General features: G+C 39.5%; 1 protein-coding gene across 1 annotated transcript; it reads left to right on the top strand.

Annotated features, from left to right (window-relative positions):
- The first annotated feature begins 1,841 nt into the window (after positions 1-1,841).
- On the top strand, positions 1,842-16,486 carry PSMC2 (proteasome 26S subunit, ATPase 2). Its single transcript, XM_005862898.2, has 12 exons — positions 1,842-2,004; positions 5,563-5,600; positions 5,966-6,047; positions 6,943-7,042; positions 9,485-9,616; positions 10,015-10,087; positions 10,456-10,551; positions 11,652-11,816; positions 12,934-13,021; positions 15,301-15,503; positions 15,596-15,692; positions 15,779-16,486. The coding sequence occupies exons 1-12, from the start codon at positions 1,935-1,937 to the stop codon at positions 15,934-15,936; spliced, it is 1,302 nt and encodes a 433-aa protein (XP_005862960.1). The 5' UTR covers positions 1,842-1,934; the 3' UTR covers positions 15,937-16,486.
- Positions 16,487-17,375: the final 889 nt, after the last annotated feature.

Here is a 17,375-nt window from a genome sequence, read left to right as displayed (position 1 = left end):
GTTTTGATTCATTTTCCCCAATTGCTAGTGATGTTGAGCATCTTTTCATGTTCGTAGTGGGCATTTACTAGTATATGATCTTTGGAAAGATGTCTATTCAAGTCTATCCCTCCCCCTTGTTTTTTGTTAATCCTTACCTGAGGATATTTTCCCCATTGATTTTTCTTTTAGCCAGAGTGGAGGGGGAGGGATGCAGTGGTTCTCAACCTTCTGGCCCTTTAAGTACAGTTCCTTATGTTGTGTCCCAACCATAAGATTATTTTCGTTGCTACTTCATAACTGTAATGTTGCTACTGTTATGAATCGTAATGTAAAGATCTGATGTGCAGGATGGTCTTAGGCGACCCCTGTGAAAGGGTCGTTCGACCGCCAAAGGGGTCGCGACCCACAGGTTGAGAACCGCTGGGTGAGAGAACCATCAATGTGGGAGAGACACAAGGATTGGTCGCCCCCTCCCCCCTGCCCCAACCTCCCCAACGTGCCTGACTGGGGTGGGGAATGGAACCTGCATCCCAGGTACATGCCCTTGACTGGGAATCAAACTTGCAACCCTTCCCTGCACAGAGCAACACTGGCCGGGGTGCATTTCCAAGTTTTTTGTTTTTTTTTTAAAGGAAGTAGGCACATTTTATTGATTTATTTTTAAATATATTTTATTGATTTTTTTCACAGACAGGAAGGGGGAGGGATAGAAAGTTAGAAACATCGATGAGAGGGAAACATCGATCAGCTGCCTCCTGCACACTCCCTGACTGGGGATGTGCCGGCAACCAAGGTACATGCCCTTGACTGGAATCGAACCTGGGACCCTCGAGTCTGCAGGCCATCACTCTATCCACTGAGCCAAACCGGTCAGGGTCATTTCCAAGTTTTTAAGGCCGGTTGTTTGCTTTCTTGTTGAGTTGTAGTACATTATATATTCTGGATATTAACTATTATCACATGATTTGCAATATTTTCTCCTATCCTGTACTCCTATCCTCTCCTTTTCACGTTGCATCCTCTAATACTCAGAAGAGCCAAACTTTATTTCTAAATTCTACAATTGTTTCCTAATTGCTCTCTTCATTCCTCATCTCCCAAACTCACTTCTTTCAAAACCTGCTCTTTTCCCTGACTTCTTTGTACCTGAGGATGGTACCACTCTGCTTTAGTAGCAGGTTCAAAAATTGAAAGCAGCCCTAGCAGGTTTAGCTCAGTGGATAGAGCGTCAGCCTGCGGACTGAAGGGTTCCTGTTTGATTCTGGTCAAAGGCATATGCCCGGATTGTGGGTTTGATCCCCTCTAGGGGGTGTGCAGGAGGCAGCCGATCAATGATTCTCATCATTGATATTTCTATCTCTCTCCCCCTCTCCCTTCTCTGAAATCAATAAAAATACATTTTTAAAGATTGAAAACATTTGTCTCCCCATCCTGAGTTAACTCAAGTTTATAACTCAAGGTAAATAGAAGGTAAACTCCTCTTTACCTCCACCCTACTTGTAGATCTAGCCGTTATTGCATATTTAATATGCTGTTATTTAAGCAATAAAACACTGTTATTTAAAGCCTCCGCCATAGTGTGAAGTAAAGGCTTAATTAAAGCATATGTACAGAAGCTGCCCAAGAGTACACAATAGGTAAATAACTAAATTAGGACGTAAACTCAGCGGCTGAGCCAGGGTTGGTCCTGAAATCTGTTGCTGGGGAAGCAGTAGTGAGGGCTGGGCTCCCTTCTAACAGGGAATCCTCCTACTCCCCACAACCGCGACCCCGCGATCCCGACGCCAGCGCGCGTATCCCGGGGCGCTCTTCCGCTTCCGGTGCGCAGAGTAAAGGGGTCGGCGGAGCCGGCTCTACTTCCGGGGGGGGGGGGAAGAACAAGGCAGGCACCACCGGAAGCGAGGAAGGTGCTGTGTAATTACTACGGAGCCGAGGCGGCTGCATCTCCGAAAATGCCGGATTACCTCGGTGCGGATCAGCGGAAAACCAAAGAGGAGGAGAAGGAGGACAAGCCCATCCGAGGTCAGTGGACGGAGGCAGGAGTTCCGGGCGGGCCGAGTTCGCACCAGGCTGGGCCCCGGGGCCGAGGCGGGATTCCTGCCGGGCGCTCGGTCCTCGCTCCCTTTTGTGCGGCTGGTGATTTGATCTGGGGCCGCCGCCGGATTAGCCCGCCAGCCCTTTCCGTCTCCTTCACGCGCTCCAAGTTCTTCTGCATCTCCCTCTGGCTGACATTGTTATTGAGGTTCAGCTCTCAGGTCTTGAAGAAGTCGGGCTCCCTGCCCGGCCTCGCAGGCCGTGGGAAGTTGCCCCGCCTAGTGGTGCTGGTCACCTGGATCCCCTTTCTGCCCCGGGCCCCCGTGCTGGGAAGTGGGACAGACAGCCTGGAGCTGTCAGCCCGCACCCGGGTTCAGCAGCCTCTGGCCTGAGTTCTGGCTGGGAAAGAATTCGGAGCCCAGACTCACACTATAAGAGAACATTTATTTGGGAAATCACGGAGGTAGAAGAAGTAATTTGTAGAAGAAATGGACTTAAGAAACACGTTTTAGCCCTGTCCGGTTTGGCTCAGCGGATAGAGCGTTGGTCTGTGGACTGAAGGGTCCCAGGTTCGTTTCCGGTCAAGGGCATGTACCTGGGTTGCGGGCACATCCCCAGTAGGGAGTGTGCAGGAGGCAGCTGATCGATGTTTCTCTCTCATCGATGTTTCTGACTCTCTATCCCTCTCCCTTCCTCTCTGTAAAAAACCAATAAAATATATTTTAAAAAAAGAAAAAGAAACACGTTTTAGAGGCGAAGGAAGGGCCCTTGGAGTTCGGGAGTGAGGAAGGTGAAGGTAATGCGCCTGGGGGGAAGTGGGGGGAAGGGACAGGGTGCTCAGTCCTAAGGGTTTAAGGGTGGAGATTTTAGGGAAGGTCCCAGGGGGACATCTCAATGGCGTACTCAGCAGTTTTCCAGGTGCGTCCTTTCAGAGTCTAGGTCTCCACTGATTGGTTGGTTGGCTCAGGGCAGGGGGTCATTATCCAGAGCAGCTGGTCCTGAGGTCAGCCATAGGGTGCCTGGTCTGGTTTTGTTGCCTTTTTGGGCCTGGGGCTCCAGGGAGGGAAGATCAGGGGGTCCAAACGCTTGACCAGGGATATGCAAGGGGAGGAAAGGTCACACTGGGGGCACGGTCCTACCCTACAGTTGTCCTCTGTTAGGCGCCCAGGGCTTTCTGCCCTGGTGAATTTCTGTACCTGACCCATCACCCTTGCTCTGCTCATGTCTGTCTAACTGCCTACTGCAGAGCCAGGGTCCTGAAACAGAATTTCTTTTAAAAACAAACAAACGTTCCTTTAACTTGATGATACCTTTACATGCCTAAAGCTCAGAAGGGAGAAAAAAGATACATTGACAATTGTTTCAGCCCGAGCCCCAGCCACCCCTTATCCACAGAAGCAAATAGACATTTTCTATGCATATGCTAGCAATTTTGCTCATGTATTTTATTTTTTACATAAATGCAGCATGCTGTACATCTTGCTTTTCAGTTTTAATATGTATTAGAAATAAGTTCATATTTTTTAAAAATATATTTTATTGATTTTTTACAGAGAGGAAGGGAGAGGGATAGAGAGTCAGAAGCATTGATGAGAGACGCATCGATCAGCTGCCTCCTGCACACCCCCTACTGGGGATGTGACCGCAACCAAGGTACATGCCCTTGGCCGGAATCGAGCCTGGGACCTTTCAGTCCGCAGGCCGACGCTCTATCCACTGAGCCAAACCAGCTAGTGTGAAATAAGTTCATATTATATGGAGTCAGTGTTATGTCTCTCTGCATCTGCATAGTATTCCAGTTTTGGGGGTGTAATGTATGAAATTAATCATTATTCATGGACATTTTTCTTCCAGTCTGTTGGCTGTTATAGAGCAGTGAGTAACCTTGTTCATGTAACTTTTACTACATGCACAAACACAAGCTGTAGGATACATTTTAGAAATGGAGTTGTAATTTTGATAGAAACGGCCAAATTAGTCTCCTGGAGACTGTACGCTTTTACACACAGTGCATGAGGCATGCACACCATTTTCATACACAATTTCCCAATAGGCCCTTATGTAGTCTCATCTTTATGCTGTTTTTTGTTCCTTATAGACTATTTTAAAGCATCTTAAGGTGTTTTTTCCTCTTTTCTCTAGTTCTTCCCTCTCTAAATAACTTCAGCCTCTCCTAGTGCCCTTCTTCCCTGTTTCCAAACTCTCCTCAAAGAGAGAGCATTCCCTCTCTACGTTCATCTCATATTCTACTCTTTCCCTTGAAAATATTTTAGGCCACTGTAAACCTCAGAGGTACTCAGTCACCTAATGGAAAACTTAGTTACAGAGATTTAACATTCTTTCTGTGTACTTCTCTGGGTATGTTACTCTGTCAACGAGGTAATAAATTTATCCCTTGGATACAGTTAGTGGCTAACGTGTGTATAGTATTTTATGCTCTTCATATTTTATGTAATCTTATAGCAACACTGTGAGGATAAATTGTTATCTCTATTTTTTATTATTTATGTATTTTTTTGAGAGAGAACATCGATTTGTTGTTTCACTTCTTTATGCATTCATTGATTTTTTAATATATATTTTTTATTGATTTCAGAGAGGAAGGTAGAGGGGGAGAGAGGGAGAGAGAGAGAGAGAGAGAGAGAAACAAACATACATCAGTGATGAGAGAGAATCACTAATCGGCTGCCTCCTGCATGCCCCCTATACTGGGGATCAAGCCCACAACCCAGGCATGTGTCCCTGACTGGAATCGAACCTGGGACCCTTCAGTCCGCAGGCCGACGCTCTATCCACTGAGCCAAACCAGCTAAGGCCATTGATTGTTTCTTATATGTGTCCTGACCTGGGATCTAACCTGCAACCTGGCATATCAGGAGAACACACACTCTAACCAACTGAATTACCTGGCCAAGGGGTAAAGCCACTCTTTATGTGCTTTGCTGTAAATTATGTAATTTTGGATTTAACTTCGTTGTGCAAGATGAACTCTGGGGGTGGGGTGGGGGCGCGTCATGGTGAAGGTCCTTTCTTGGATGCAGGTATCTGGTGGTCTGATTGGTTCTGGAGGCTGGAAGTCTGAGGTCAGGATGTCAGCATAAGTGGGTTCTGGTGAGAGCCCTCTTCCAGGTTGCAGACAGGCATCTTCTGTCTTCTCGTGGTGGAAAGGACCATTGTCTCTATTTTTCAGATGAGAAAACTGGTGCTCAGAGATTAAATGATTTTTCCAAGGTTACTTAGCAAATGCTTGACTTTGTTGGGACTAGTGTCAGGTTGTTTTGATTCTCAAGCTGTTCTTTGTGCTACCTGTTCTTAATGGATCACATCTCTCTGAGACTCGCCAGCAGCTAGGCTGTGTATTCTTTTAAATCCACCTTCACCCAGTTATCCAGGATTCCAGCAACTATTTGAAGGTTGTAGTTATATCATTACAACTTTGCACAGTTTTTCTCACTCAACTAATGAGCTTTGGATTTGAACAGAGAAGAATTGTTAGTTCTAATTTCTTTTGTTTGAATCTTATGTGTTTTCTTTCTTTTTTTCCAGCTTTGGATGAGGGTGATATTGCCTTGCTGAAAACTTATGTAAGTCCTTTCAGTGTCTACAAAATATAGATGTTTTATGTTGAAATAAGAACTATTGTTGGTATTGCTCTTCCAAAATAATTAGAAGAGAATATCTAGAAGTTTATAGTAATCTTTACTGAAATAGTCACCTTTTTACAGATTCTATCTAGAATAAATCAGAGTGTAAATATTCAGTGTGTCTAAGTTTAAACGTTATTTTTATACTGTTTGTAATTAAAATGTGGAACTCTGTAGAAAGATATTTGAAACAATTTACACAAATATTTACTGTACGTGAAATGTATGAACTGTTAAGTGTTTTTTGTAATTTAATAAATTGTTGATTTCTTGATGCTCCAATTAAACTGAACTTTATCTCCTAGGGTCAGAGCACTTACTCTAGGCAGATCAAGCAGGTTGAAGATGACATTCAACAACTTCTCAAGAAAATTAATGAGCTCACTGGTATAATTTAATTTCTGTTTCCTCTCTCTAAATGTAATGTATTAATCATATCAAAGAATTTAAAATATAAATGTTGCTCTTTCATGAATTACAGATTTTAAAAAATTATCGTTCCTATCTTTTAAGAAATTGGATCTCATTTAATAAGCTCTTTTACTTCCTTTTACAAACAAGTTTAATGCTTAAGCAAGTAATGTTTCTGTTGGTCAAAGCCATATTTAATACACTTTTTTTTATATTGATTTCAGAGAGGAAGGGAGAGGTAGAAACATCAATGATGAGAGAGAATCATTGATTGGCTGCCTCCTGCATGCCCCTCATTGGGGAGCGAGCCTGAAATCTGGGCATGTGCCCTTGACCGGAATCGAACCCGGGACCCTTCCGTCCATAGACCAATGCTCTATCACTGAGCCAAACCGGCTAGGGCTTTAATAAACTCTTAAAACCAGTTAAAGTTTCTTATTGAATAAAAATATGATCTCACATGGTACTGCTTCAAGTAAGTGGGCTATTGCCTAGTAATTGGAAACTTTTCTTGGGAATTTCAGTGGTGACATTTTATAATATTTGACCACAAAAAATGTCAAATATGTTATTAAAGTTTTGGCTTATGACTTCTTTAGGGCAGCAGTTTTCAGCTGGGTGATTTTGCCCCCCTCCATCCCTCAGAGCATTTGGTAGTGTCTGGAGATAGTCTTGATTCTCAGGGCTTGAGGGGGAGATGGTGCCAGTGGCATCTAGTGGCTAGTGTCAGGGATGTTGCTAACCATCCTATAATGCACAGGACACCCTTCGCAACAAATTATTTAGTTCAAAATGTCATTAGTGTAGAGGTTGAGAAAGTTTGCTTTAGTGATGCTTACATTTTAGTGAATTTTATAATCTCTTTATGTAGGTATTAAAGAGTCTGACACTGGCCTGGCCCCACCAGCACTCTGGGATTTGGCTGCAGATAAGCAAACACTCCAGAGTGAACAGCCTTTGCAGGTTGCGAGGTATGTCCTGTGGAAATTTATTTGAGTCTCCGGTATAATGTGATCGTTCATAAAGAATGTTCATTCTAAATTCCAAGTAAATAAAGCTTTCTACAAAAGTATCTGGGGTTAAAAGTGTATACCTTAAACAATTATTCAAGAAATAGGTGAAGCCATAATCATATAAAAGATTCAAAGTGATACAGAAAGATGCAGGGCAAATGTGAATCTTCCCTTCCATCTTCGCTGTCCCACTGTCCCTTTCTCAGACATAACAAATACCGAAAGTAGTTTGGTCCTCTTCATCCTGCTGTATGGCTTCCTGTCCCAACATCCTCCTAATGTAGTTATATTAAAATTTAGGTTAGGTCAGTATTCAGCATAATCATGGCTAAATAAACCCTATTCGTAAAGAGCCAGGAAGTAAATTGTGATTACTTTTCCTTTCTTGGACCACTTTTTCTTTTACTTGTCATAATTTGTATGTGTATCACTAAACCCCTCAATTTCTCCTGATTGTCTACACTGCTCTTCAGATGCATTAGGTCCATCTCCATCGGGTTTTCCCTCGTGTACAGCTCAGGTGCACCACTGCGTCTCTCAGGTTGATCTTCCCAGCACTTTCTGACCTGCTTCAGTTGGACCAGTGCCCTTTACGCCTGTTGACTCACAATCATCCTGTCATTTCTTACTCTGGAGGCTCCCTTTGCCTCTCTCCTATTGTTTGTGTACCAGCTCTTTTTGGTTTACTCTTACCCTCATTAGATGGGCCATATTCTCTGGTAGCTTCATGAAAGAGGGTCATTTAGGAGGTAATATTTTGAGACCGTACATGTCTGTAAATGTCTTGGCTGGTGTAAAGTTTTTTTCTCCTTCAGAAATCTGAAGGCATCGTTTCATTGTCCTCCATCTGTAGTGTTAGTCTCAAGCCATTCTGATTCTCAGTTCTGTATATGTGACCTGTTTTTCCTTTGAAAATTGTAGGGTCTTCTCTTGTTGTCGCTTGTTCTGAAATGTCATGATGATGTGCCTCGATGTTGGTGCATTTACACCCACGATGCTGGGCTCTCAGGTCCTTCAGGGTGGCACATTTCCTTGAAATTATTTGAATAATTTCCTTCTTTCCATTTTCTAATATCCAAATACTAGAAGTCCTCTATTTTGGACTTCTGTCATTTGAATATTGGACCTCTAGGATTGCTCTTCTAATATGCTAATCGTTCTTGCTTTTTTTTTTTTTTTTAACTATTTTTGCCAGCATTCACTTAACGTTCAAGGAGGAGCATACTTTCAAAGGTTCTTACCTCACCATTCTGGAAGTTGAGGTCCCTGTATAGTCTATACCTTTTCAGCTGTGGATTAAAAAATCCGTATCTGTGCATACAGTGTTGGCAGGGTCTGTCGGATAAAGTAGGGATAAATACTTTTATTTATGTAATTCTACCTCCCTGGTAGACCTTGGCTAGTAATAGGAAACAGTTTTGTCACACAGTTAATGCTTCAAGGACAAAACATCTTTACCTTACTGTTCGTGCTACCTGTATGCATACTCCAGAGACTGTTGTATTTCCCTGTATTTGTTGTTACAGATTATGACATGAGTTCTCTCTAACATGAGTTCTGTCTTTTGTTTTTGTTTTTCTTCAGTACACGAGTAATATAGAAGAGGAAAGGCAGTAGAGTACTTTCTGTATAATGTACACATAATTATAAATGTGCCTTCTTGTGTCACACCGAAAAAAAATACATTTAAGTTAAAAACTGCAACAACAATAAAAGTCGTTGTATAAACTCAGGAAAGAATGGAAAAACATTTATTACTTAGTGTAAGACAAGATGACTGTCTTCTGATAGGGAAAATAAAAAGGAAAGTAACTTAAGACAGCGGTTTTCAACCATTTTCATCTCATGGCACACAAACTAATTACTAAAATTCTGTGGCACACCAAAAACTATATTTGCTGATTGGACAAAAAAAGGTATACTTTTTATTCATTCAACTGGATGGCTTTTGTTGTGTTGGCTGTTGGCATTTTTTTATTTGACAGTCTAAGGGAAAAGAGGTCAGTGCCTCTGACTAAATAGCCAGGTACTGCATGTTTTAAAAATTCTTGTGGCACACCAGTTGAAAATTGCTGACTTAAGACATAGAGAAGTATCACTAATAAAGTAATATAGTTATGAAAATCAAGAAATTAGAGAACTTCCTGATGATGAAATATTTGGGTTAAATTTCCAGGGGTATGTATCTTTTAAAAATGTTATGGCTTGGCTTAATTTGTGTGGGCCCTTGGAATTAAGCATATTCTATAGAAAAGGATCTTTTAACAGTGGCCCAGTTTCTGCAGTTCTAGTTTACACCTGCTCATTAGTGTGCTGCATGCCCAGGGGAGAATCTAGTTACTTGAATTCGTTATTAGTGGTTTCGGTTCCTTACTCTAATCGAGTCTTTTGCTGTGTTAGATGTACAAAGATAATCAATGCTGATTCGGAGGACCCAAAGTACATTATCAACGTGAAGCAGTTTGCCAAGTTTGTGGTGGACCTCAGTGATCAGGTAGCACCTACTGACATTGAAGAAGGGATGAGAGTTGGGTAAGATTACTATTTATAATAAATACTCATTTTTCATTAAAGATACCATGTCACATTCACATCCTTGGCTTTCTTTTGAATGAATGTACTGGTTGCCATGGAATACCAAGGGATGATCTAGCAGAGTACTTCCGTTTGAACATCCTTTGTTCTGCATCCACTTCCTGACCTCACACCTTCCTCTTTCCCCCCACCCCCACTGTGGCTTTTATTGAATGACTTTAAATGTCATAAAGTAAATGCAGAATTTGAGAGTTGAGTTTGCCAGCCTATTTAAGGTAACATGGTGTAAGTGGAGGATAGTTATAAGGATCGAGTTAATGTAATTTATGTTTACAGAATACATAATTCACTTAGAAAGTTTTTTGAAGATCTTAGTATCTTTTTTACCTTTTTAGTGTGGACAGAAATAAGTATCAAATTCACATTCCACTGCCTCCTAAGATTGACCCAACAGTTACCATGATGCAGGTAAGAAACTATGGGGGAAAAAGAAATGGCATGACTTAGAATACAACTGCATCCATCTCAAGAAAGTTTGGAACTTTAACTGATATTTATTGTTAATATGTGGGTATGTATTGATTTGCCCAAATTTTCTAAACCACTTTTCAGTTGAGAAAGTCTTTATTAGTTTTTGCTAGTTTATCTCTTAATATCATAAGTAATATAGCAAGTGGTTCTAGTGCACTGGGCAATATATTCCATTTAAAAAAATTATTACTTGGTATAAATTTGATTTTTCTTTAGGGTATTGGGTCTACTCTACTAGATAGAACTTTTGGACTAGTATTCAGAAATCTGTGGCTATATGTTGTACATTTTCTTCCCTCTTTTAGGTAGAGGAAAAACCTGATGTCACATACAGTGATGTGGGTGGCTGTAAGGAACAGATTGAGAAACTTCGAGAAGTAGTTGAAACCCCTCTACTTCATGTAAGTGGCTGAGTGTTGCATTTTAAATTTCTTTGTATAAAGATATGATAGCCTATTGTACGCTGTGCACTAAAATTGCCTATTTATTAGGTAGCTTTTTGTATTTTATAATATCCTTAATGGAAATTTTTGAGGGGATAGAGGATAGAGGATAGAGGTGTGGAGAATAGGTAAGTTCCAGAAGAGAAAGCAAAAGGATTGAGTGGTCAAGCCAAATAAAAAAAGAGAAAGATTTTCTACTTTTAGTGACACAGGAGGTTGACGTATAACCTTTAGCAGTTTGTTAAATATGTTATAGTTTATTGTAGAAGAAACCGTGTGCTTGAATGATGTCAAGAAGAAAAGAGCTTAAATGGAATTGAAGTAAACTTGGGACAATAATGGAAAACTACTTTTGTTATTTATTTATTTTTATTTTTTTTAAAAGGGGAGAATGATGATTTTTATTTTTTTAAAATATATTTTATTGATTTTTTTACAGAGAGGAAGGGAGAGGAATAGAGAGTTAGAAACATCGATCAGCTGCCTCCTGCACACTCCCTACTGGGGATGTGCCCGCAACCAAGGTACATGCCCTTGACCGGACTCAAACCTGGGACCCTTGAGTCTGCAGGCTGACGCTCTATCCACTGAGCCAAACCGGTTAGGGCTACTTTTGTTCTTTAAACACTGCAATTATTTTAAAATTAGAAAAAAAGAATTGTTAAGCCTGGATAGTAGAAATGCCTTTAAAAGCCATTCAGTCTTATGTATCTCCTAGAGGCCCAATGCACGAAATTCGTGCAAGAGTAGGCATTCCTTCCCCCGGCTGCCAGCACCAGCTTCCCTCCGGCACCCGGGATCTGGGCTTCCCTCGCAGCCCCAGCTTTGTCCGAAGAATGTCTGGAATGACGTCTGGTCTAATTAGCATATTACCCTTTTATTATTATAGATATGAGTTTAGTTTATATCTTATATTTTAGAATAAGTAAAGTTCTTTTAGGTCAAGTATATAGATTGTGGACTTAATAGTTTTGGTTTAAATATATTGATGTAGAAGTAGTCTTATTTTTATTATACAAAAGTGAGTGATAATTATAAATATTGTGTCTCCATCACAGCCAGAGAGGTTTGTTAACCTTGGCATTGAGCCTCCCAAGGGCGTGCTGCTCTTTGGTCCACCGGGTACAGGCAAGACACTCTGTGCTCGGGCAGTTGCTAACAGGACTGATGCTTGCTTCATTCGAGTTATTGGATCTGAACTTGTGCAGAAATATGTCGGTGAGGTAAAGTAAATTGATCATAATCAAAGAATTTGTAGATCTGTGAAGAATTTATAAAGCAGGGATGAAATTTAAATGGCAGTTTCACATAGAAAGATTGAGACCTGAAATTTCTTGATTGATGGATTGTAATTAGTAGATGTAGAAGCCACCAGCTTTCCCTTGTGGTCATTTGGAAATAAACAACTGCTTAACATTTTTATTTTTATTTATTTAATTAATTTCAGAGAGGAAGAGAGAGGGAGAGATAGAAACATCAATGAGAGAGCATGATTGATCGGCTGCCTCCAGCATACCCCATACTGGGGATCGAGCCTGCAACCGAGGCATTTGCCCTTGACTGGAATCGAACCTGGGACCCTTCAGTCCGCAGGCTGATGTTCTATCCACTGAGCCAAAGCAGCTAGGGCCTGCTTAACATTTTTAATTAACATGCATCCTCCTCAGAAATACGACTTTTTCTACAAATTTGGTTAGTAAGAGAAATACCCCAGAAATGCCTGGTGAATGCATTCAGAAGTGTGCTTTTGCTTTAGGGCCAACCTTTTATGGTCTACTGAGAAAGAAGAACATGGAGCATCTATCTATACTCACAACACATTCTCTCACACACACAGATTTTTTCATTAGAGAGTAAGTCTAGGGCTGTATATATTGTATCTGAAATGTTAATGATTAGAATACTTACAATAAGAATTAGAAAAGGAACTGCATGAATTGAGCTATGCAGTACGTTTAGTCTCTGAGCAACACTTACAAATCAAATTCAGTGATAAGAAATGCCAAGTGATAAGTCAAATGTTTTTATTTCCTCGGGTGTTACTGATTGAAATGGTGGCTTTATTTATTAATTTGACCTCTTCAGGTCTTACAGCTATTGGCTGTTTACTAGGTACAGAATCATAAAATTAATTAAGGCTTATAAGATTAATTTAACATGAATAAGGTTAATTTGATGGAATAGGTAACAAACTTCAGTTGTTGTTTTTTGGAAAAAGCCTGGGATAATAGTAGTTGAGGATACTTTTAGCAATATTGAAAAGTTTGAAGTATAACTTTTTATTATATTCTTGAAGATTTAAAAATTAACTCTAAATTAACAAATTATTTTTCCCATTAGGGGGCACGAATGGTTCGAGAGCTCTTTGAAATGGCCAGAACAAAAAAAGCCTGCCTTATCTTCTTTGATGAAATTGATGCTATTGGAGGTATGGATGGTATTTTAAAGTAAAAAGAAATGTTATATAGCTTTGCTATTTTTCAAAGTCTTTATCTTTGTACTTTCCTAATTTCATTCATGTGACATATTTTCACACTTGAACAATTCCCAACTTGGGATACAACTTCACTTAATGTGATAAGAAAGCACTGGGGCATAATTTAATTGGTGCTGGTATTTCATAAAGTGTACATAAGTATTGTTACTGTTGGCTTCATAGATCTGATGAAATACACTATTAACTGTGCAATCTAGACCACTTGTTTTAACTAACTCTTGAGCCTAAGTTTGCTCATCTTATAATGGGCATGATAATTCCTGCCCTGCTTATTTTATGGGTTTTTGAGAGCTGTAAAGTAGTGTGATAGATTTTGAAAACGAAACTTCTGTAGGCCTTGACTTTTGTTATAGTCTATAAGAGGAATAATCCTTACTAGGGAGAAGTGTCATATGGCCAGACATTTTTTATTTAAGGAACTTAGTGATAAACATGACTTGAAAATATAGCGGACCTTGTAACACTGTTAGGGGACTGTGGTTAGGTTATCTAGAGTCTTGCTTTTATACTGGGTGGACATTGTGGAGTTGGGACAGGCTGTAGTTAATGTCTTCAAGTGGTTAACTTGAGCCCAGTATATTGATGCAGTGTGGTGATCTTGAAGTAATTTTTATAGTGTCATTGGAATAAGCCATAAGCCTTACAATGTCAGGATGCTCTGAAGTTATGCTTTCCAAGGTGGGTTGTGTATAAAACAGTACTAGGGCCCTGACTGGTTTGGCTCAGTGGATAGAGCGTCAGCCTGCGGACTGAAGGGTCCCAGGTTCGATTCCAGTCAAGGGCATGTACCTTGGCTACAGGCTTGATCCCCAGTGTGGGGTATGCAGGAGGCAGCCGATCAATGGTTCTCTCTCATCATTGATGTTTAACTCTATCCCTCTCCCTTCCTCTCTGTAAAAAATCAATAAAATATATTTTAAAACAGTATTAGAGTGCAGGAAGAAAATACTACCAATTTTTCCTTATTTAATCTTATTTTTTAATTTTTATTTTTTTGTGTTATTTTGTACATAATACACTAATACAACAGTATGTATCTCTATAATTTTAAAATGAAAATATATACTTGGAGGCTTATTTTTTGTTTGGTTTTGTTTTTGCTATTTTGGTTGAAATGAGACAGACATTTATCTAGAGTACATTAATGTATCCAAAATAGTGTGTTAGTGTTTTGGTTGAAATGAGACAGGCATTTATCTGAGAGTACATTAATGTATCCAAAATAGTGTGATAGTGTAAGTTATATTTTTACTGTATTATGGCACTAGCCTTATTTTTAAGAAGAGTTTTGAGAAATATGGAAGAGTATGGCAGTTTCTTACATTATAGGTGTTTCATGTATTCTGCCTAGTCTTGGTGCACATTGTTAAACAACAGGTGTTTTGAATGATTTCAAAACAAAGTTCCTTGAAGAGGATTTAAAAAATACTTTGTTTTTATTTTAAAAAAATATTTTTATTGATTTCAGAGAGGAAGGGAGAGGGAGAGAAATAGAAACATTAATGATGAGAGAATCATTGATGGGTTGCCTCGGCCGGATCCGGCCCGTGGGCCGTAGTTTGCCCACGGCTGGTGTAAGTTATATTTCTACTGTATTATGGCACTAGCCTTATTTTTAAGAAGAGTTTTGAGAAATGTGGAAGATTATGGCAGTTTCTTACATTATAGGTGTTTCATGTATTCTGCTGCCTAGTCTTGGTGTACATTGTTAAACAACAGGTGTTTTGAGTGATTTCAAAACAAAGTTCCTTGAAGAAGATTTAAAAAATACTTTATTTTTATTTAAAAAATATTTTTATTGATTTCAGAGAGGAAGGGAGAGGGAGAGAAATAGAAACATTAATGATGAAAGAATCATTGATTGGTTGCCTCCTGCCCCCCTACTTGGGATCACGCCTGCAACCTGGGCATGTGCCCTTGACCAGAATTGAACCTGGGACCCTTCAGTCCGCAGGCCGACGTTCTATCCACTGAGCAAAACCGGCTAGGGCAAAAAATACTTTAATGAAGTCTATGTTAAGTAAATCTATGACAAGCCTTTTGAAAGAGTCACTTTCTAATTAGTTTTGTGAAAACCAGGCAGTTATTGTAGGATTTGCTTAAAGTTGGAATTCACTTGCCCTGAAGGGCATGATTTGAGCTGAGAGTAACAGTACTTTCAGGTTATGCTAGTGCTCCTGTGACCGGATAAGTCTTTCCTTTTGTCTTAGGGGCTCGTTTTGATGATGGTGCTGGAGGTGACAATGAAGTACAGAGAACGATGTTGGAATTGATCAACCGGCTGGATGGTTTTGATCCTCGAGGCAACATTAAAGTACTGCTGGCCACTAACAGACCTGACACTTTGGATCCAGCACTGATGAGGCCAGGGAGACTGGACAGGAAGATTGAATTTAGCTTACCTGATCTAGAGGTCAGAAAACCATTTCTTAGAAAAGGGATTTTTGACATTTTTCTTCCTGTGATGTTTTCCATTGTAATATTTTTCAATTCCCCTGTTTTTAGGGCCGGACTCACATTTTTAAAATCCATGCGCGTTCAATGAGTGTTGAAAGAGATATCAGATTTGAATTGTTAGCACGACTGTGTCCAAATAGCACTGGTAGGTTGAAAGGTCTTGTTTATATTTGCTGGTCTGTCTGTCCAGGCTGCTTTAATGAAGCCTGTTATTTTCTTTTTGTTTGACAGGTGCTGAGATTAGAAGTGTCTGCACAGAAGCTGGTATGTTTGCCATCAGAGCCCGGCGAAAAATAGCTACTGAGAAGGATTTCTTGGAAGCTGTAAATAAGGTCATTAAGTCCTATGCCAAATTCAGTGCTACTCCCCGCTACATGACATACAACTGAGCCCTGAGCTTTCATGAAAACACTTCTTTTAATTGGAATCCTAAGCTTATATAGACTTAAATAACCATTTCACACAAAAATAAATGGTTTTAAAATGTTTTTTTTCAGATACTTTTTCTCTGTAGTATAATAAAAGGTGATATTTAGTATCATTAGGCACAAAAGGTTATTACAGTGTACGTTATTTTTTGATCCACTACCATTTAAGGGTTTCATAGCCTAAAGTGCTTGCTTAGAGCATGTATGTTTGAGGCATATATTGGCTGGGTGCTGTACATATGTCCTTATACCCTCTCATTTGCCCAGTGAGGTAGATCTAATGGATCTTGATCTAATGAATGCAAAAACTTGCCTACCAAATTACTTGTTGCAGAGCTGGGATTAAAGTCCAAGTTTATCAGCTCTATCCCCTGTGCTCCTAAACAGTGTGCTATCGTGCCCTCATCAGAATAGCTCATCTGGGCACATGACCACATGCATTTCCATGATTTCTCCCTACTGCGTTGCATAATAAAGCTTTGGCCAAACGTTTTTTAGAGTGGAAGAAGCATCTTATGTAATATGTTCTGCTTTACTATTTGACTTGATTTCAAATTAATAATTGATTTTAATCGTTGATTTTAGTTTGACTTAATTTCAAATTAATCAAGAATAATTGATTTACAGTGAAATCAAAAAGTATATACACATAATCTAATTTAGAAAATCCAGAATTGGCTTTGTACAGATAAGTACTTTTTTCATTTTATAAATTAATGGTTTAAATTTTGGTATTAAAAATAAGTTGCATTGAAATTTTCAACAGACTTCTTTAAAATTTCTTGTGCAAACAACACCAAACCCCTTCCACAATTCCCTCCTTCCCCCAAATTCTGAGACTCAAGCACAATAATGAATGTTTTTATTGCAGTTCAATATTCATAAGTAATGCAAAATAGAGGTGGATACAGTTTAATTTACAAAAGAAAAAGTTGAAAACATAGAAAATGCTGTATTACATTGAAATATTTAAAACACGGAAAGTTTTCAAACAGAAAAATTAAAGCCCTTTATTCATAAAATCCAACCACATCCTTTTTTGATTTTTCATTTTTGTGAAATTGATCAAATTTTTTTCCCTCTAAGCCTGCCCTAGTCTTTCATGAGGTATAAAATATAAGCAGAACCTAGAAATGGTTTGCTCTAACATTTTGATAAATGTAAGCATTTAGAATATGCTCTTTGAAGTCTTACCACTTTTTCATATAGCCACATACATCACATGCATCAATTTGAGACAACTCAAATTGGATATGTTGCCCTCACTCAGGCCCAACATGTTATAAGCTCAATCTTGACATCTCAGTTACAGGACAAAAATCTAACTGGCCACGCATCAAATATACAATAAATTATTTGAAAAATGTGGGTGTTTCTACCCAGGCATGTATATGCAGATA

Source organism: Myotis brandtii, unplaced genomic scaffold (assembly GCF_000412655.1).
Source record: "Myotis brandtii unplaced genomic scaffold, ASM41265v1 scaffold17, whole genome shotgun sequence".
Lineage (NCBI taxonomy): Eukaryota > Metazoa > Chordata > Mammalia > Chiroptera > Vespertilionidae > Myotis > Myotis brandtii.
The sequence above is the reverse complement of the archived record's forward strand: the minus strand, read 5'-3'. Positions and strand labels throughout refer to the sequence as shown.

What these genes read in the sequence shown, in the direction of transcription:
- PSMC2 (XM_005862898.2), top strand. Translation starts at nt 1,935, where the DNA reads ATGCCGGATTACCTCGGTGCGGATCAGCGGAAAACCAAAGAGGAGGAG. An exon ending in TGCAGAAATATGTCGGTGAG is followed by an intron (nt 11,817 to 12,933) that starts GTAAAGTAAATT and finishes TTTTCCCATTAG; the next exon opens with GGGGCACGAATGGTTCGAGA. An exon ending in ACTGTGTCCAAATAGCACTG is followed by an intron (nt 15,693 to 15,778) that starts GTAGGTTGAAAG and finishes TTTGTTTGACAG; the next exon opens with GTGCTGAGATTAGAAGTGTC.